Below are 22,866 nucleotides of genomic sequence, written 5' to 3' on the forward strand. Positions count from 1 at the left end.
CAGAATTACCATCACCAGTAGTAGCTAAGTGCATTGACTGCAGGCATCAATGCCAAATTAAATCTGCTTGTCATGAAACAGCCCGGGAGGTGCCTGGGGTCCATCTTCTCCTGTACTGTCCACTCCACTGTGAGATGCCGTCACTGCAGAGTGACGCACATCCAATTAACTGTGAAAGCTGTCCCGTCATCTTCCAGCACAGTGACGTGTACTGTTTTCATGCTACGTCAAACATACAATTATATGCCAGAGTGGTTGGAGGGGAGAAAGTGATTTGTTAGCAATCAGAATTGGATAATAATACTGTCTATTATTCGGAGGATTGCAGTCACGTCATTTTGGTAGTTTAACCGTAGGTATACCTAACGGTGAAACCAAGTGTTCAGTACCAGTGCTCCAGATGAAATCCTGTAAGGGACAAAACGCTATGTTTTGGGTGTTTTTTGAACTATGCTATACTAAAGCTCCAATAACTATATAACTGTCTTTTTTAAAAATTATTTTTATTATTTTTATTATACCATACAATATTGTAATAAAATTATTATTATTATTATTAACCATAACTTTTTGAAATATTTTCCAGTCTTTCACTCTTTCCGTTAAAATATTTCTTGTCCCAAAATGATTTTGAAATTCCAAGTGTTGGACTCACAATGCTGTCTGTATGTGTGTAACATCCATTTTGGCTGCCGACAGATATATTGCAACTGAAATGTTTAGTTAAAGGTAAATGCACCCCAAGGACAGATATTCACTCTCAAACTTTTACAATATTCTTTTGGCTCACCACTTATGGGGGCTTATTTTGAAACTTATGGAGTACTTATGGAGTAATGAAAGTCTTCACCAGCTTAGTTTTATGAAAATCAGGAATTTTATTTTTCCCCATAGAGACAACACAAGGATGGAGGCCATTTTGAATTTCAAATATAGGCAAAAGTAGATAATTTGTGTTACTAATACCAAAGTTTCCACAGAAAGACAATGGTTTAAGCTTACTTGAGGAAAATTTGAGCAAAAAGTTTGTCTTATTTTTTAAGGCATGAACTAACTTTACATATTACTGTTATATCTTTAAGTTTCATATACTGGTACCTTTTCCATCTTATCCCTGTTATCCTATGTTTTGTTCATACCGATGAAGCCGGAGTGATGAAAAAGGTATTTTATCACACAACAGGAAATGTTGGAGTAGGTGACATCAATAGTAACTTGTCAGTCCATCTATTTCTGAAATCTACTGGCTCACTAACAGCCAACAAACTGATGATATCAAATCCAGGACTGGTGCATGCTGTTTCCATGACTACCTGTATCACTATTCACTCATTTCCAGTACTTTACAGTGTTTTTATAGCTATGAGTAGTGTGTACGTGATTTTTTTCCATCTTTGTTTATCTGAGGGTGTGAAAGTTACAGCTTTATCTCTGAGTCCTGTAGGTACTTTTTGGCTGCGACTATAACTTGTTAAACCTCCTCAAAAACATCAAATATGTTTGCTTTGAAATAATCATAAATAATTTCACATGACTTTGACCAGTTTTGATATTTCTAATACCTAGATTGGGTTACTGCAGTTTCCATGATGAGGTTTTTTCATTTTTACCTCTGTTTATTGTTCATCTATATATAAAAACATCCAAATTCAGTGTAATTTCTCTCTCTCTCTCTCTCTCTCTCTCTCTCTCTCTCTCTCTCTCTCTCTCTCTCTCTCTCTCATTATTTTCTTTATTTCATGTTGAAGCTTCAACTGCTATTTTTTTATTCCTACAGCACTCAAAATATTGAAATGAACATCGACAAGTTTTTTTTCCTTATGATGAAGGAAAATCATAAACTTTTTGTATGGTCATATTCTGCATATATTATCTTTGTTCCTTCCCTGTATACTCTGTATGACATAGGTTGGCTTTGCAAGTACCTATTGTTTTTGCTAAGAATTGGGAGGATGGGTAAAAGGTCTGCAAACCCCAGTACCATTTCTGTTTTGATATTATGATGAGAACTCAGTGAAATGATAGGGGAACCTTTGTAAAATTTATAGGTAGGTACATGTACCAGCCTTATCAAAATCACTGATTTGATGAATTATACTTCAAGTACACATAGCACTAATTCATGTCCAGTATTCGTCTTTTGGAAGTTATGTATCATTTGTATTGGCTTTCTTCGTCGCTTTGTGCTGCGATTTAACTCTCGTCTGGCTGTGGACCCCAGAAAGTAAACATTCATTCCATGTGGTCGTTTACCTCGTTGCACACACAGCATGCCTGTCATTTTATCCTGTGCACACACATCCATTGCCTGCAGGGTAGATGTGTCTCTGCCTGAACTAAAGTCAGGTATTCTAGATTTACATGCAGATCATGACGTAGAGAAATGTTCTATGGGCATTTTACAACAAAGCACAAAGGCGTCATATATACACATATGAGCAGATGCCCCACACAAGCACCTATGCATGCACCTTCAATCTGTGCCCCTTTTGTTCCCAAACTGTATGTGCATCAAATTGAGATTGAAAACAGATGATGGAGTCATTGGTGAAATTATACTTTATTTAGTCATTTTGTACATCGACCATTACAGTTCACTTTCCAACATCTGCACTATATTTCATCCCATCATGTTCTATTACTTTTGTCGGCCAATTAGAAAGTGTATTGCTCAGTCCATACATGAGAAAAAATATGAATACTCTATGTATGTGTATTGTAACATCCATTCTGATTGGCTACTCAACAGTATAATAAAGAATGTTTGGTTTTCGTAGGTATTTGTTAAAATCAAGGAAAGCATTAACTAAGCTTTTCATAACACAATTAAAAGACTGTTATATTTTGCATCCAGTTTTAATCAGATTGATACTGCTTCTGAGCTGGTGACTTTAAATTAGAAATCAGAGTTTGCCAATCCTGTATCTTTAACCTGTTTACTCACTGTATTTCTATGTGGAAAAGTGCAACCTGGTATTGCAAACAATAGGGTTTTACCAACACTTGATGTGTAAAAGGGTCTCATGCAAAGTTTTATTCCTTCATGCACCCCAATGCGGTGTATAACAGGTCCACAAACACCGTTGATGAAATGACAGTGAAAAGGTTAGACCACTATACATTTGTGCCAGTATGTAAATCTAAGTGATATATGTACATGTATTAATTGTCAGAACTTGTAGAAGTGAATCCTGGGAAATAATGATATCTTATTTTTGAAGTTTATGAAACCTTTAGGATTGGCTATAATAGTGTTTTTATGCTGACCAATGTATGTCTGATTGTAGCAGAAACAACACGGTTATGATATGGATCTTGGACATATCTAACCAATTGAAGCACAATTTCTATTCTTTCTTCCAAATTTTCTTGTTATTTCACTTTTCTCAAAAAAATCTCATCATAAGTTTACGTCTTGTCTAGGTTTGATGTTAGTGTTTGATTGTAGTCCATCTGAAGATATTAAATTTAATATTAAAATTTTTTTAAATGTCAAATGGAGAAAACAGGTCAACTGTTCCACCCTGAAAGTGACCTATTTATGTGGGAGGATCCATATAAATATTGAAATGACCTGGACAGCATTAGTGGTGTACCGTATGTATGGCTGAGAAACTCTGTCCCTGTCAATATACTATATGGAATAAGTATAGGGTAAAGATGTCAATGCTGAAGGCATTTTCAATTGTGTACACAAATCACCCTCTTGTATGGCTTCTTGATATACCAATAAATTACTTTTGCCTTTGGATGTGATGTTAAATAGACAAATAGACTCAGGGACTTAGTGCCCCCCCCCCTCCCCCACACTGTAGTCATGGTGTCATTTTCTGCAGATTCTGTGGCTGGTATATTGGTTGGTGGTTTTCAGGTGATGATTGACCACAAATTGGGAACAAAATAATATTTTCTTGCTGTTCAGATTATGTAGGATTCTTAAGATTACATGTATCTGTAATGAAGGAGAATATAAGATGGTGTTTACGAGCATTGTTCTCAGATTGTGAGGAAATCTCTCCTTCTGCTTCTTCACTTGGTAGAGTAAAGGCCTAAACTACATTGTATTCCCAAAACTTAGTATGTGATTTACAGGATCTTCCCAAAGATTGGTATGTGTTTGCAGTCACTTATACCCCTCCCTTTATGAATTATACTGCTTTTGATACCGTCTATCCTGTAGAGCAAGCAGACAAGCCCAGAGTTTTATACCTGCTGTTTTTACCATGTTGTCTTCAAATTAAAGAGGTCAACAAATTTCTTTTCCTTTTTGATTTTCTGGCCAGTTTTGCAAATTTATTAAATCTGCAGTTTTGACGATATTGGTAGAGATCAATAATTGATTGCAAGAATCCGACTGTTCTAGGACCAGTTTATTACAGTAACCACAGCTTGTGCCGTTGAACAGCCTTTACTGACTTTGATCAGTTTGATCCTAAAAAACTGAAGTATCCTCATTGGAGAGCACTAGAGTCAGCCAATGGATGTACAATGTAGTTATCTCTGCGTCAGATCTAAACCCAAGCAACAGAGCTGACACACAACTGACCACACATTTAATTATTGAAATGAGACTGGGTTCAGAAAGTTAATGAGCATCATTAAAGTGGAAATATCATTGGAGTGTCATTGCACTCCAATGATATTTTCCACTGAATCCTGTGGAGTGTCATTGCACTTTTAATTCCTGAACCTGTATATTAAATCAGAAACTCACCAATATTTGACATTGACCTAACAAACCATTAATACCCTGTCCTTGATACTGTAGTTTCCTTGATATTGACTTTCTCTCCCAGGGATTAGAAAAAAACATTGAGTATAAGTCCTCCTTTTCTAGGGTCAAGGCAGAATGTTGAGTGTATCTCTTCCTAAGGTCTCTGTGATATTTCAATGACATTTATCTAGCTATTGAAATTAATCATACTACATACATGTTATTAAACTTTTAGCACTTACCTAAGTTTGACCTTTGCTTTTATAAAGTTACAGACTGGTCTTAAAATGGGAACTATTTTGTTCACTGGCAGATGTAGCGGGGAATGGAAAGGGTTTGTTTCAGATTTTTAGGAGGTTTTAGTTTTTGTTACGAGGGACTATTAGTGGAAAGTGCCTCTTGAAGAAACCTCTTAGCCATGAGTCATTGATAGCCACTCTTGTCAACAGCTATTTTCTTTTCTCTCCAACTGTACTTGTATCTTAATCATTGGGTTTCGTGACATTTGCTCCAACTCAGCAACGTTTGAAGTGGTGGGCAGGACATTAATACATGCAGTCTAGCCTATGAATCTTTACAAAGCAAAGAAAGAACACGAAAGGACATAGGTTATCACTAATTCAAATTTTGACTGCAAATTCATTGAAGATTAAAATGCAATTATAATTGTCTTAACATTATTTTAACAAGAAATTAGTGCTTCTTATAGGTTAGTACATCCAAACATTTCAATCACATAGATATTGTCATGCATTTTCAGTTACCTTTCTGTAATGGCCTAGTGTATGTACATGTATAGGAGATTGTAAAGTGGTTGCCATGGCACCAGGCTAAGAAAGAGATCATTATGCCTTCAACTGCAAAAATTCACTAATTTGGATATTTCAGTCTGAGACAGGTGTTTACAGGTGTTCAGCTATTAATCCTATGGGTAACTAAATTGTAAACACTTGATTATTCTATAATCCTGATTATCTTTAATCCTCTGTTTGGCATATGCAAATTTTCATCTTTTCTGTATCTCACACACATGCATCTCAGTTCATTTCAATATAAATAGCAACTTATTTGCATTTAATAGAGTGGGCAAATTTATGCCAGGCAAGTATTTCTCCATATATGGTAATTCATTTGCATGTATAGAGCTGCAATGATTACTTTGTAACAATTACATACAGTTTGTTCTTCTTTTGCTCTTTCACTGGTAACACTTAATTCAAATATCTTCTTTTTTTTGGCTAGCCAGCGCTAGTGAATCAGGTGTTCCAGTTTTGATACAATACAATTATTTCCCCATTGTTTGTAATAAATTTGAATTGGTTGATGGCTGAAATACTGAAGATTGGTGAGTGTGGCCCCTTAATCATAAGTGAGTGGTTGCAGATGGGTTTTTTGGCAGTTAATCTGAATGTTGTAAAACTGCATCATTGAACCACCAGTGCATGCGGCAAGCAGTGGTTTTGTCAGAATTCAACTTTCATCAGTTGTTCTTTGGACCCTGGGTATACCTGACAAAAAGTACAAAGGACAGTCTTCATTGTGGCAGCAATTTTCATGTCATAGATTGCCCTTCATGAAATAACCATAAGAAAAAATGAATGAAAAGTGAATAAATAGCGAAGGTGATGTTGAATGTTGACATGGACCAGTTGCCTACTAGCATTCCTCAGTCTGGCTGTAGCCTGTAACCATCAAGTTTTATTGTATCCTCATGAACAAAACTGAAACTTCAGTCAACATGTTTTGTAATTATGCTAATTTTCAAATTATTTTTGACTCAGTTTTTGTCAGTATGATTGTATTGTAAATATCAGGATAGAACATAGATGTTGCCATATGCTTTTTTGTTAATTCTTAACTTTGGACTACAAAGATAGCTCACCTTGATGTGTTTAATAGTGCAGTGTGACGCGTCTGTATAGTTTAATCAAGACAAAGTAAACATTAGGGTTTCGTAACTTACAACAATAATTTAGCTGTTATTTTAAAAATAACCGATAGGTTTTTGAAGGACTAAGCGTAGATGAGTGTGGTCAAAAGAATATGGAAATATGAAAAACATAGATTTGCTTTTGATACTATCCATATGAGAGGCACTCTCACAAATATGTAGGCAGTCTGGCATAAATCAAGTTTTATATTCACTTTCATTAATATTGCAAAACGTCATGCATTTTTGACATGAGATTACAGAATGATCTAAAAATCATTAATTCTGCTACAAGTAAGTAAACTTAGATTAAAACCGTACTATACACTTCAGATAATTGCAGGATAGTTAGAGAGGGTCATTTTCTACATGGGAGACAGGAATAATGCATTGAAATGCTGACAGAGTATGAGTTATGTAGAAGCATGGCCTCACTGTCACAGGGTTTCTAACTCAAGGTTTTTAATCATTTATGGTGAATTAAGACAATAATTTGTCCAGTCTTCTGCTTTTCTTGAACACTACATCACAGGACTGCAAAGCAGCAATAAATAATGTATGTCCTTTGAAATATAATTAAATGTCACCATGTCTGGAAAAAAACTGTTATATAACTTTGCCGGCCGTGACTGATTGTGATTACGCATGGAGCAATCTTTGCCAATGACCCAGAATGACATCATCTACTCAGTGTTGGATTTGAAATTTTCAGCCACACATCATCCAGAATTTATGAGATGGAGGAACTGATTTAGAAAATGAGGAACGTCGACCAGGTTGAGGCTCACAGTCTTATCTCTGAGCGAGATCAGAGACACACCCCCCACCCCCCCCCCACCCCTGCCCCCTGGCAAAACAATGAGAAAACTTCAATGTAAAGGAAATTAGCAAATTCTAAAGGTGCTTATTTTGTTGTATACCGGTATTTAAGAGCAGTCCCGGTGTGTTACACCTGCATTTCCAATGAAGTCATTAAGATTTCACAGCATTGATATATAGCGAATTGTCAAGTGCTGCATTTTCTTAAGTGTTTTTGTTCAGTCTGAAAGTACAATTCTTGTTTTACTCAAACCAATCATATCATAGTGCCAAGAAATGTCAACTTGGCAATATAGCATGTACATTTGTGATGTCCACTGTTAATGTTGACCATTTAATGCAAGTCTGGACTAGAATTCATTTGTCTGCTATAACATATCACACTTACACACAGCAAATTGTGTTTCCAAAGCAAATAATTTGCATTTAAACAATTTTCGAGAGGATGATATCAAAATATACTTGTTTAAAGGTATACTGTCACCTATTCCAATTTTGCCACAGTTACCACGGAAAGAGAAAATCTAACCGATACAAATTTTAAGCGGGTGGCCGCTTTTTAAAAACAGCACCCTCACACGAGCATTTGAATACCAGGGAACGTGCCTTTGACCATATATGGGCAAATTTAGATTACAGGTGACTGTATACCTTTAATACAGAACTAAATGAAGATAGTATCATGATAAGTAAGATTTATACTGGGATTAAATATCACTACGACAAGTCACAAGGATATTCACTATGAATCAGCACATTGTTCTGTTTGGCTATGTTGTTTTGCTATATTGCAAAAACTGCAGTCACATGACACTCCAAGAATTGTAACAAGTTTTAAAACCTATGGTATACACTTCACCTTAAATAACTAAATGGCTTTTCTAAATGGAGAGCTGTGGTTCCATAGAAAACCATACATTTGCTTTTCAGTTAGAATGCATTATCTCAGAAGATGTTGATTTCATATTCTACTTTGCCGTTATCGAAGCCATCTCAATTTTTGTCTGTCTACATGCATACAGTAATATGTGATTTTGTTACACCGCAGATCTCAACCAAGAAGCAGACAAATGCCAACATCTGTGGCCAATCTTTTTACACACAAATCAGTTTCCAACTTGTCCATAAAAAACACTGGCCATATAAGTTAAGTATCAGGTTCCCAATGATACATCTGTCCTACATGACTGAACACTCTAATGAGTCATTTTCTCAGCAATATTGACATCTGATTTGAAAAGAGATGACTTCTATGTGTTTATATTTAGCAACTGTTTGCTCTCTGCTCAATTTTTGCCCCAGCATCTGTAATACTGCAGAGCATTAAGAACCTTTAATTTTGCTTCTTTCATTCCAATAATTCGTCACAATTGTTTGTATTATTTAAATGTCTGTGATCTTGTCCGTTGTAATATTATCCTGGGGGCTGAGTGTGGGGCTATATGCACGCTGGAAGGTATTCAATAATTCACCCACAGACAGCCAATGGTCTAATAGCACATGTACATGTAGCAAAAGGGCGTAGAGCTCCATTTTTGGAATGTTATGTTGCTGTTTCTCAGCCTAAAAATAATGCCAAAACAATTTTGAAAATGTGCACATCTGGGACGAATGAAATCAATCAAGTTCCACTTCACAACATTTTAATTGTAACTTCATGATCACTTTTGCCTGGCAATGGATCCGTTGACAGAGAGGGGGGAGATACGTACACCCATACCTGAGATTAAGATGCTTTATTTCCTTGATCATAGCAGTCCCAGTTACACCGATGAAGGTTTCATTTGTGAAACCATAGCAACAGGCTGAACGATACAGATTCAACAGCCCCTGCACTATAGCCAGCAGTGCAATCACATTTTACATCAATGCATTGAGTTTGCATCAATATCAAGGCACGTCACTGTGTATACTGCTCCCTCCAGGAATATGTATCTTATCGTGACCGCAGAGAAAGCATTGGCTAATTTGACATTTAGCTGTGTGTATGTGAGCCATGGTGTCTTCTGTGTCAAAAAAATTGGAGTAATCACCGGTGTAAACATGGTATACTAAAATGATATTTCTTCAAATGTTGCAGGGCCCAATAATTCATAAAGAATAAGATTATGGTGCAGTTTGATAGCTTTATAGTGATTTTTCTAAAATTTATAGCACTTAATAAACTGTGTGCCACTCTGAAGAATATGCAAAAAATCTTGTGATAAATAGTTGACGAGGGATATATGAAAAGGATTTTGATAGTGTTTTTTGGTTGCTCGCAAGAATATTATCAGTGTATATTTCTTTGCATACATTTTTAATCACATTTGCATAGAAGAGTGTATGAACATTATCAACATTCTGTAGCCTCTGACCGTATACTTGGAACAAGTCTTGTGTGGACAACTACATATTTGGTTTCATAAAGAGTAAAGGTGTTGCATTGTAATATTGTCATTCAAAAGGAGGAAAAAACTGAAAGCAGTATTGTACTGGTATAAATACAAGACATCATATAAACCTGCCTGAATTTTACTAATGAAGACAAAATAATACATTTTTTCTGTTCAGATATTTTATTAGCTGGCCAAATATGAGGATTAAACATGATCACATTCGGCAGAAAATCTTCAAAAAGAATGGTAAACTAATTTCTGATGCACAATTTTCTGAATTTTAAAATTTTAAAGAGGGATGAGCACTGATAATGGAGTAGTTACAGATCTGTGATGTATGATTGAGTGAAACAGGACATCAGTACCACTGCCTTTCTATAAGTGGTGCACAGTGACCTGTGGAATGTACGTCACTGCGGGTGATTTCGTCATAGTTCAGCAAAGCTCAGCCAACAAGAATATGGAAAAGTCAATACTTTGTAGTACATGTAGACCAATTATTGACTTGCCGTGTCCCATTCATGTCATAGCTCTCAGAGCGATGATTTTGAGAAAAATGATGCAGTTCAGTAGTGTATGTATGGATCATTGGGCTTACTATATGACAAAATGGCATTAGAAATATGGTACTATTTTATTACACAGGATTGATATCAAGTTACCTTTCAGCTAAAGACTGGTACTAATTCAGCTCTAGCTTTATTTTCATCATTGTGTGTTCTGCCTGTATTTGTAGAGTTTTTGGTTTGATTTAATTACTCACACAGAAAAGAAAATCAAATGGTATACCAGCTATAAAAAAGCAACTCTGTATTTACATCACTGATCTTGTACCTAAACACAGGCATGTATGTGCAAAGGTTACCCTACACTATAGGACAGAGGCAAATAATTAGTTCTCTGTAGACTTAACCATGTCTTGCCTCCTGCATTACTGACGTTATTAATTAAATATACTTGATGGACTGCTATTGCTCTCATCAATTGAAACATTCTTAAAGGTGAAAAGATTGAAAACGTTCCCTACTCATTAATATACAACACAGAGTCAGGAAGAAATCATGTGTCGAACAGAGAAAGCAACTATGTCTTTGTCGGGAAAAAATTGTACACAGGAAAGAAATTGATGACTGAATATTTTTGAAAACAGTATGTAGGAATTCTATTTTAAAATTTAGTTCTGGTTTAAACACCACAGATTACATCATTTAGCTGGCCTAAAGTTTTCCACCAGTAGTTTTATGTCAATAAAAATTCAAATAAGAGATGAAAGTGTTCATCAGTCTTCTGTTTGATTATTGCTATCCACTTAAAATAATTATATTTTCTTTAACTTAGCTCAAATGGGACTTCAGTGTCCCATTTGTTCAGACACACGTAATGCACCCTTCTGTTAACATAAATGTTATGAATTGTTAAAAAATCGATAAATTGATTTTGAAAAATTAAAAAAAGAATGTCGCTGGAAGTTCACGACCTGTAAAAAGTACACTTTAAAACTTTGTTTGCCTTCAATATATGGTCAGGCGATGTTTTACTCTTAGTGTAGATTTCAACTACAGATGTTTGCTGCTGTCTTGCAGCTAATTGCTGGCGGCAATTCAAAATCTCTGCGTAAGAGCAAGCTGCTATGTGGAGTAGAATCAGCATTTACGTGACCCTGCCAGTGGCTTTATGTATGGCTTGCAGACAATGCTTGTAGGGTCTTGAGACTCAGCTTGTCACTCAGCTGGTTTTCCTGACTCAACTCCTGTGGCTAAGTTCCTTCAAAGCCTGCCTGCTGCTTCCACCAGTGTTCACTAGTCATTCTGCACTATTCTAGCTGTTCCTTCAAGCTTATGCACTGGGTTCAATAACTTACATCTAGGTCTCCAGGGTCTTGCTGACTGCATGCAAGCATGAGGACTTGAAAAATGTACAACTCAACAGTTTTGTCTAGTTCCAGCGGTTTAGTTTGCTTGACTATATGGTAGAGAGTAACTCCAGTACAAAATGACAGCTTCAGGGATCTTCACATTATTGTAAGATATAAAGACCCTGTTGTGGTAGACTGTACATTGTACATGTATCTGTGTTATTCCTTTATTGATACAGCCAACCAGTGTGGACATCTGAATAATACTGGGTGCAATCCTCTGTATACTGGAGTATGTTAAATAAATAAGTAAATAAATAAATATATTTATTCATAAATAAATAACATCTTTCATTCATAAATGAATAAATAGATAAATAGATAGGAAATTAATAAAAAATGAACAAACAACCAACCTGGCTGTCTAAATTAACTACAGATCCATGCATTCACACAAGCAACTGCACAATAAAGCAGCCAAACCACATTGAATGATGGTATCAAGTATCATCCAGTAATTCTAGTATTTTCTAGAATTTGCTGATTGTAGATTTGTAGAATTTCCTTACTAGGCTGCTAGTACTGGAGATCTGATATGGGGTGGATTTCAAGTTGGTTTATTGTAGACTGTAAAATTGCAAATGACAGCAGCAAGACCTAATTTTCGGCTTGATATGTCCTGTCCATCAGTTACTACAATGGAAGGATTGATCATGCTGACCACATTGCCAGGTTGTCTTTCCATTTTCAATCCCTGGTTTCTGCAGTGGTAGGATGAATAACATCTCCATGCCCAATTGCAAGAAAATTGAAGAAAAAATGTGAAATCAGGTCAAAACACAAATTACTATTTGAAACTACATACTGCCAATCCATTTACAGGTTGTAAAGTGGTAAATGTGATTGAAGAGCTGCAGGGGACTCATAGAGAAAGCTTTGTTTCCATTTGGCAGAAAAGTGATATGCTGTCCTCCTTTTTTCCGTTTTCTTAGGCAAGCGATTAGAAATTTGTTTTCACTGGGAGAAAGTATAGCCCCAGAGGAGGATTTCAATATATGAATTAGCTGGATGTGTTTCAAATTGAATGGTTGTCCTGAGTTTTTTACTGTGTTTTAGCTGGAGTCCTGCCCATGAAAACTTGATGACCGTCCCTTTAGCTAATTACTTACTTGAACTTGTCACAGCAAGAAATTTTAGATTTCAATTACAAATCAGGTCATTCCAAATTGCTTTTCACGCTAATTTACCTTAAACAATTAGCTTTTATTGTTTAGTACTCTTTGCTGGTCTAGGCGTACTTATGTATTCAAAATCACACACCAGACGAGACTGTCACAGAAAAATTGAGGACACGTATGTATAGTAACTGCCAGATATTATACTTCATGGGCTTGAAATTGTCCCATATCATGTAAAGGGCCGAGTTTCAAATTAAGGAAAATAAACAGCACAGGATGTTTTATTTATTTTCTTTTATTTTCTAGTTCTAAGAAGCTGCACCATCTGATAATTAGGGTTCACAGAAATCTCATGATCAATAATTATATTTTTCCCATTAAATCCTGTATTCTCTAATCATTTAATCCCAGCCAAGCATGCTCAAAAATACATGTTCTTTTCTGAGTCAAATTTTATGTTTTCATTAAATCTTATTGGTAGTCTTATTGTCTTTGTTCTACCCCCGCAGATCAAAAGTCTAGACATGGTAAATGTTGTGTGGTACAGGTAATCCCCGTACACATTGTTAAAAACTTAATTTTTATCGGTGTTATGATTAAGAATCAACCTAATTGAAGCAGCATTGCATTCTGGTGTTCATTCTCTTTGACATAAACTTCACTTCACTGCAATCATGAGAACAGTTTTAATCTTAGAGAGGTAGGAATGACCGAAAATGACATTATGGTGATCATGTGGGGTTCATGTTGACCTCTGACCCTTTCACTCCATTTCCCAGTATGTAGGTCCACCCACACTATTGAGAATAATACAGACCAGCAATATCTTCTAATGAAAAGGTTAAAACTTCCAATTTGAAAATTGTATGATAACTGTCATTTCAGGAGGTATCATGATGTGAAATTTGACATAACGTTTCAATTTGAAGTTCAATTCCATCATCAAAACGGATTTCATAGCTGGTTGAATTATTTTTCTCGGAATCTTTACTTTCAAGAAAATATACATCTTTTCTATTTTGAAATCCAATATGTGCTTCATATTAGCCCAGCTCAAGTTTTTCTATTTTTAGAAAAATGCTTGTAATAACGCTTCAGGTTCTCCTGTTGTATTTTCTTTCCAATTTGCCAATTCAAACATTTCTATTTCAACCAGACTTTTTAATATTGCATTTCCACATCAATCGATCATGACTGTATTATTTCATTTCATGCTCTATTTACTAGTATTATTACGTGATAGATTTCTGGATTTGAAATCCATTGTTAGTTAAGTTGGCCTGAGGGTAGTAGGCGTAATTTCTTACCACAGCTGCTGGTCATAATAAAATATGAATAAAGGTTCTTTTTTTTGCATGTATTATTTCCACTTTGCAATTTCAGCACGTACTTCGTATTCCAAAAAAAATTGTTTTTTTCAACTATGCTACAACGTAAGGGCATACAGAGGTAAAATATCTTTGTCAGCTAGATCTCTGCCATACTTTGGTCCAAATTTTCTGTGTACTGAGATTACTGCAACTTGGCTACTACCATGTTTGAACTCTTTAAAAGCAATATTTTAATTTTTCAGTGCCACATAAAAATCACCAAGCGGAGGTTCACATGCTGAATTATGAAGTAGATCTAATATTCTCAGTCTGCCTGAAGGGACAGTTTATATGTACTTTCCCAGCACTGTTTTTCAGTCCTTCTTGGGAGATGGGTAGCTGTTGAAATATCAAGATTAGTAGTTTTGGTGGGTACCAGCATGATTGCTGATTTCCTGTGTGCCATGGGTTGAATGTAATACAGGTATGGGACATTGCAAATGAAAACTAAATCTGACCATGATTTCTGTGGAAATCTCAAAATCTAGTAACTGTAGAAGGAATGGCGTGTTTCTGTTATCCCTTTCATTTGATATTCAAAGAACTTGCTTAGAAATAAAACCTGAAACAGTTATAGGCCAGGAAGAATGAAAAAAATGAGTGCCATGAAGCACTGTAAGTTCTATTATATTGCAATGTTTTTTGACCATCTCAAAGTAAAATTTGCAGATAATTTTACACTGCATAAAGCTTTTTGCACTCAGTGACTTTTCTCTCTGAGAATTGATTTTTAATCAGTATGATGCGGACTAAATAAATGTCATTGAAATGAAATATATGTAGTGACGAAGGAATTGGGACTTCGAACAGTCATGTCAGTGTCCCAGTGTGATGGAAGTCACAGTAGAATTCACCAATACATGGTGATTATATAATTACTGCAGCCCAGCCTGAAAATAAAATCACTTTTTAATGATATCTCTATATGTATCTAGGTCCATGATTTGCTAAGTGGTTCTCAATCTACTAATGACATTGTTTTCACACTTTAAAACTCTCAAACATGAACTGGTTGTTTCATTGTGGTGTCCCAGTCTTAGATAGAAAGCATGCATCTGGGTTCATAAAATGAAAAAGTGTGCTATACCACATTGAAACGTACATAATGATATATAAAGAGATTACAACACATTTTATGCAGATCAGATACATCTTGCGAGGCTGTCATGAAAATACATTTCAGAGAGTGGTTGTTGTAATTTCGGTCTTAAATTATTTTTGCATTTTGAGGTTTGTTGCCTGTGGATTGTGAATGATGTTACCAGCAAGCTTTCATTCAGTTGAGTCAGATATGAATTATTGTTTCAGCAACTCGGTAAATTTATCAATGAATCTGTGTCAACATGCATTAATCTTATTTGTAAATTTCATTCCAGGGAGAAATAAATCCCAAAATGTAAGTTATTACAGTAAATTGAGCACAACAAGATGCTTGTCAAGACCCTTGGTCACATGGTTTAAAAGCTGCCCCATTTTGATTTCTCTGTCTGCTGTTGTCACATTAATCAAATGTCAGTGAGTTTTGGATCTGCTAGCTGTGAGGAATTAAGAATTTACCAAGTAATTTTATTGTAGAAATATTTTCTAAGTTTTTGTTGCAACAAAATGTAAAAATACTGTCAGAATCAGATGTGAGGCTGTAACTTAAGGGATCAAGTTATTTAAAACATTTACCCTGTGTTCAATACATTGAGTTCCTTAAACTGCACTATACACAAACATATGATGTATAACTCCCAAGTTTTCTTATGATGGCATATCAAAAGTGCATACTGTATTTTGTGTCTTATCAGGGTATACATGTATTGTGTGACCATAAAATGTATATTCAAGAAGCTATAATAAAGGAATAATGAAAAGCTTTGACATGTATATTGTACAGATTCTGAAGTAAAGTCTTTGTAAAGGAAACTGTCAGTGGAGTTGGCAATTTCATGTGTATTTAGGATATGTGATACTGATTGACATTGAATTTTCAGCCTTAAATTGATTCCTAAATCATATCTCACTTTCCAAAAGATAATGCATAATGCATTTATTGGAGATATCATATCATAATTTCATTTAAAAGTGTTGCATTCACAATAGTATTTTGACCCCCCCCCCCCAAAAAAAAAAAAAAAAAAAAAATTAAAAAATTTTAAATTTGAAAATAATATATATTATGATTTCTTTACATTTATATCCCAATTTCTGAATGAGTTGTGGTCACATTGTTAATTTTAAATGGTCGTAATAAACATGTGAAATTAGAGTAGCCAAATCGAAATTACTGTAGCTTAAAAAAATTATATTATCTCAATGAAATTACTGTATACATTTATGATGACATAAAGAAAACCAGCAATGTTGCATTTCAAATGTCTTTAAAGTTTAAGCAATCCATGCCTCTTATACAAAAATTAAAATGGTAATCCTCGTTCATTTCTATTGGTTTTAAAATGGGACTGATCCCAAAATTTTCCATTGAAATAAGTATGGCTGCTAGAAACAGAAAGTAAAATAACATGCAAGAAATGAGAATCATGATCAATTAGAATTATTTCATTATTATAAAGTGATATTTTTTCCACAGTAAAACCATCATTTGATGCGTCCATTGCAAGCCAGGGTCATTTGCATGTTATTATTAATTGTTGAACTATTGCTTTCAAGTTCAATGTTAACCAGGCTTTATACTTAACAAGCATAATTTCTCTGATTTGAAATCCGTATTGATCACAGCAATTAGCGAAGGGAAAATGCCCTTGATGGACTCCATTAAGGTAGCTTTCCGCCTTTGTTTTGGTATTTTGAGTCAAAAACCGATTTTTCTTTTATCCCTGAAAAGTATTCCTATAATATTGATCTTCCTTGTGTGTAGAATATCTTGGTCGTGAAGTTCCTGTTTTTGGGTGAAATTTTGGAATAAAAATGTATGAGAGGCACAGGTGTACATTTTGGCGTTTGAGACTACCGTTAAGGTCTTGATTGACAAGGGATTACGCTAAGCAAGCAGCGTCACGGTATTCACATGCACTAAGACAACATCCGCTGTGAAAATCCCATTAACACCTACCGTTCACTGCGTGGGTCAAGACCATAGTGTGTACCTGGCAATTAGGCGTCGAAAGGTGGGTCTTACCGTTTTTCTCATAGGGGTGGCCGCTCCCAAAAGATCACAATTTATCGACACAATCGGACAAGGTCAGACTTATGACATTGTTGACGGTACAATTTCAGATTACACAAATGGCCCACGCACTAAATGTTTTATCTGGGACATTTTTGTGCTTTTGTAAAAGCACCAGGAGTGGTTGATAAGTTTCGTAATGTTAAACATCTTTGAAGAGGCTGTCCCGTATACATAAATGGTACGTTCCACTGGCGGCCTTAGTGACAGCGGGAACACTTGAATACCGCAACAGACACCCTTCACATCTTCAACATTCAAGCAACATTCGGCCTCTTTCGGCCGAAGTTTCGGCTTCTTTTGGCCCCAAGACATTTCGACACCCCCGTTACGATTTATTTTTTTCCCTTCAAACTTATTAGTAACTGACAGACCAGTCATATTCATAAGCGTGACCTTTGCGTTCTGACCAGTATGACTTATACAGTGCCGTTTAGGCGCTGCTTTTCAAACTTTGACAGTGTCGGCGGCTATTGCTATTGAAATGATATGAAACTCTTTTCTCACGGTTTTCACCATGTTCTCACAAACTTTAAAGCATGTGAATGCTGACACTATACTTCTCAGTGTTTTGATTTGTAACATTTGGCACGAGTTCCCCAACCAGGTAGTGCCGAAACGTCTTTGGTCGCGTTGCCTAAACGTCTTGGGGTCGGAAATTGTGCGGCCGAAACGACTTTGCGCCAAAAGGTCTAGAAACCCGACATTGTCCGTTCGATGAGAATACTAAGTAAGTTGAACAATTTATGAATAAAAATGAAATATCAGAAACTGCGGCACTGGAACTACTTGGGATTAGAAAATACAAGGTGGAAACAAATTGCATGGGCTTCAGGACAGCGACAGCAAATTTTCCCAAGGCAAAATACGTAGCGATGCAGAAATCACACGCCACAAAACAATACTGCTTTGGTTTGCAGACGTTTTGGCACAAATGTCGAAGTCGTTTCAATCCCGCGGTCCCGTTTTTCCTTGTCCCATTTCGTTTCCGGACCGCGCTATTACCCAAAAATTGTACAATGCAACCACCCTACCACTAAATGAGAAACCGACCTTGACAAGGTAAAAACATACGTCGACTAACAAATGTTCATCGTACACCGGATGAATGTGAATCAAATGATTTTATGGGAATTAGACTAAATGGACACGGCAACATTGTTATCAGTTATCATGGCAGTAGCCAAAATGCTGCAGGACCGAAGACACATTTCAATATGAATTTGACCGTCACAACGTAATAACGTAATCGCCCTGAGTTTTCATCAACATGTCATCATTGGTCGGTAAACCATTGAATGAGACGCTTACGGGCTAACTACTTGAATACAGTACAAAACACCATCCTAATACTGAGATTTACATGTAATGAAGACGGGTCTGATATCATATTCGCCTGGAATCGATGGTACTCATGTTGGATACGAACGACAGCAGAGAGTAATATAGATCTATCTGTGACGTATGACGCTTGACGAGCGGTCTATTGCACGCAACTTGCGCTTGATGAAATGACGAACTTTTCTCTATGTTAATGTTTTCTCAACTTCTCTTCTTTGACTTTTATGCCGCCGACAGGCGATTGGTTCATTTTAGCATAAATGACTCCAGAAACGGTCTTCACCCACAGAAATGCTGTACAGAGTGAGGACGAACTATTGTCTCAGAAATGCTCGTAGTTTGATTAGTATTTATCGGTTTTCAAAGCGCGTGAAGATCTAAAAAATGGCTGCTCACTGAATCCTCGGTTACCCTAACCGTAATGAATCACGGCATGGAACTGTTCTTTTTATCTCCATGATCACAGACACGGCAAATGTACATCCACATACAAACGCAGATATTTTTGGTTGTCAGCCAATATGTTTTCCCTATATCACTCATCGGGCTCGCTTTCATTCCGCAGCCGTGAGTCGTTTCAGAGGTCGAATCGAATGCTGCCATAAACTTACACTGTTCATTGTCATGGAGGTAATAAGTCCAAGCGCTCGTGTAGACGGCATCGAGATGCCGTAGCAGTTCCGACAGTTAGGTCGAACAGTTAATACTCTATTTAAACCTTACAACTAATCAGTCAACAGATTTTGCATAATCCCTTCCCTGGCACTCCCCAAGTTTATTTACTCATCAGCTACTGTGTAGATTGCGCTCTAAAAAGAGTACAACGCTCCCAAAATTCACACTTTTTAGCCTCATTTCGACCACTGACACTGGTTTCAATGAGTGAATATACTGTTGAAGTTGAACACTTTGATTTCACTATCTGGTTTTAGTGTTTTTGTCGGTTGAGTACATTGTTTATTGCCATTCAAAAGGAAAAAACCGAACCAATTTACTAAATCGCCTTTTTCTCAGTTCGGCATTTTGTCACATTGCAGCACGTTCAAAAGAGTTTAACTCGAGAACGCGTGAACGGAAGTTCACCAGATTTTCACAGACGTTTGTCAAGTAGGTTGTCTCCAAAACCGTGTCTCAGTTTCTTTATGAAGATTTTTAAAGTCGAGTTATTGCTGCTTAATTAGGCGGCATTGTTAGACCAATCGGTGGATAAACTTTGACTCAACGATGTGAAAAAACTAAGGCCTTTTTCAAAAATCTGAGACACGGTTTTGTAGCCAGTATTCTGAAGACCAATTGCCCGTTAACACCTAAACAATAGCCCCTCTCCGCTCAGACTTAAACTTTTTTACGTGAGACCTTCCATGTTATTTACACTTTCACTAAGATCTTCAAAAAAAATCATCGCACACTAATTTTTTTGATTAAACAAAAATATTCATAGAAATAGCTTTCAGGTGATATATAATACTTGGGTAAAAGTACACATCTTGATGGCATAATTCACGTTTGAAAATAGGTCGTCGCAAAGGTGGAAAGCTACCTTAAGCTGGAACAATAGTGTGGAAATTACACTAATTGATGGCCTTGTTATAACAGGCTAAAATAACTGTGATATGCAAGTCAGCCAACAGTTCAAGTGTCAGAGCCAGGGTTTTTCTAGCCCTCCGTGACCGATGGACAATGCAAGAACTTTCACTGATTTTCAGGTCCTTTTCTACATGGATTTAGGTAAATATTGTTATTTGTTTGTTTGTAGTAGTATAGGACTCGATATCTAAAAAACCCCTGTATATCAGACATTTTGTTGTCATATTGTACCGTATTTTAATGCTTTTTGAAAAAAAGGGGTCATATTCAGATATCTGTATTTGTATCTACTAGATGCACCACTTGTAACTTGTGATTCATGACTGATATGGAGTTTGTGAAAGAAGAATGGAAACATCTGTGAATATAAAAAATCATGCAATATCATCTTTATCATCAAAGTAAACTAAAAAAATATGACTGCCTTTGCATGTATATCATAATTTTAGCAAATTGTGATACACACTCAGTAAACAGTTTATGAAAATTATGAAGTTGACTTAATATCATGAATGAATATTCTGAACAAGTGTATCCATATACATGTTTAGAAGAGAAAAGCATTTGATTGAAAGTAGTTTGAAATTTGAAAATGTCTTTTGTATGTTTGAAAGCATGGCGGAGTGCCATCTTGTTCATAATTCTTCAGTCATTGAAGATTGATTATCACCTTACACTTACACGTTGTACAACTCAATAACTTACAAAGCTTTAAATAATACCAACGAATGCAAATTTGTAGGCGTGATGTAACCATTAAATGTACATGATAAAGATTTGAAAGTTTTGATCAGTTTTTATCCAAATTATAAAAATCCCTCTTCTGCAAAAATATCTATTAAGGTTTGGCAAGGCGTCCAGAACTTGTACATGATGGGTAAAGCATCCAGTGAGGATACTTGCCTTGTTGTTATGAAAAATGGAATACTGGCTATTGGGTTGCACCATTATTCATGATTTTTGAGTTGTTTTTGACAATCAGCCATCACTTGTCATTTTGTGATGAAGCTATATTTCTCTTTGCCTTGTATGTCCTACAGTGCTATTAATAGATTTTACTCCATCCAAACCACTCAAAGCTCTGATACCTAGAAAACTAAATAAACCAGTCAAATCTCTTTTACTCTCCAGAAATCTCATCTCAAGTTACATATAATTAATGTGTAATCTCATATCAAATTAGAAGCCTGCCGAAAGATTTTAAAAATGTGATAAGCAAAATGAAGCTGTTTTAGATGTCAGCATCAACTGTATGAAGGAAAATTCAATAATATAGATAGTGAGATTTGGCAATTACTCTGTCCTTGTTAAAAGAAATTCTCTCAATTAAAGGTATTCCTCAGGGAATAATGCCACATTATTTACCGAGGGAGAGCAAGACTGTGATTGGAGTGGGCATCATACACGATGATCTCAATTACAATTCCACTGTGGATAATGGGCCCAGCATTACCTGTGACAACTCAGTCACATATCCATTGTGAGTTTGCCTAGTAAGGCCTGTTAGAAATCAGTCACATTTCAATGTTGATTTTGCAATTTATAGGTCACCCTAGGACATTTTTTCAGGATGTTACCTAAGGTGATGAAGTTCTTAGTGAGTTTCTGTGAAATTTTATAGTTGGTATCAAAGTTTTATGCTGTGCAGTTGTGCAATTTTCACTCAGGAATGGAGACGATGTTGACGCATTTCCATGTGCAGGGGGTAGAGGGTAGCAGAAGGAAAATAACTTCAATATGCAAATATTGTACAGGTGAACATAGATCAGATGAGGCACCTTGTGAATTGTGTTAACACTTATCTCTATGTTACTGAACATTAAGATGTATCATGTGGTCAAACTGAAAACGACAGTGAAATAGCACTCATTGCTGAGTGATTGCCTTCATTGGCTGTGATAACATGGCATCCAGACTCCAACATTGCTACTGATTTTGTATGCAGGGGAGCACGCATGGGTATCTTTATATGGTGGCTCTTATCACAGGGAACAGCAGTTTACAGCCACAGTGGTGCATTACTATGTATAGTTTGTTATTTTGTGGTGTTGACTTTAATGACAGCTGGTGCGTTCCGTCATGACTAGCGTGAAGAGGCCATGTCAATCACGTATTAACTTGTAAAGATCGCACATATTTTTGGATTTTGGAGAGTTGACAAAAGATGAATAATTTCATCATTTTGCACCAACTGGTATGAAGTGTTTGTTCAAGCTTTGAGAATTATTTTGCATCAATGCAAATTAGCATTGATGACCTGAACAGAGCAATTAACATACATGTATTATAGAAACATCGTGTGAAAGCCTGTAGGTGTTACACTAACTCATTAACACCAATTATTTCACAACATAAAATTAATTTACTTGAAGCAGGGAATAGTAATTTTTTTGCTAATTATTATCATTGGCAAACACATTCATTTCACAAATCCATGCAGGACAGATGCTTCAAATTCCACAGGGCACTCTCTTCATTAGAGCCTGCAGGTGTTTAGTTCTATCAGAAAAACAAAATATTTT

General features: G+C 35.9%; 1 protein-coding gene across 11 annotated transcripts in view; it reads left to right on the forward strand.

The window, feature by feature from the left end:
• The window catches only part of LOC139117353 (diacylglycerol kinase beta-like), a 281,533-nt gene that overhangs the window by 95,838 nt on the left and 162,829 nt on the right, over nt 1-22,866 (forward strand). The window contains exon 1 of one of the 11 annotated variants that reach the window (XM_070680375.1): nt 20,396-20,485. The exons of 9 other annotated variants lie outside the window; for them this stretch is intronic. In XM_070680375.1, the coding sequence (XP_070536476.1) occupies nt 20,431-20,485 (55 nt within the window). In that variant the 5' untranslated portion in view covers nt 20,396-20,430. Of the gene's footprint in view, nt 1-20,395; nt 20,486-22,866 lie in introns of those variants that run through there. One more of the 11 variants, XM_070680377.1, reaches the window with a different exon arrangement.

The sequence above is a fragment of the Ptychodera flava genome, chromosome 18, assembly GCF_041260155.1.
Source record: "Ptychodera flava strain L36383 chromosome 18, AS_Pfla_20210202, whole genome shotgun sequence".
Taxonomy (NCBI): domain Eukaryota; kingdom Metazoa; phylum Hemichordata; class Enteropneusta; family Ptychoderidae; genus Ptychodera; species Ptychodera flava.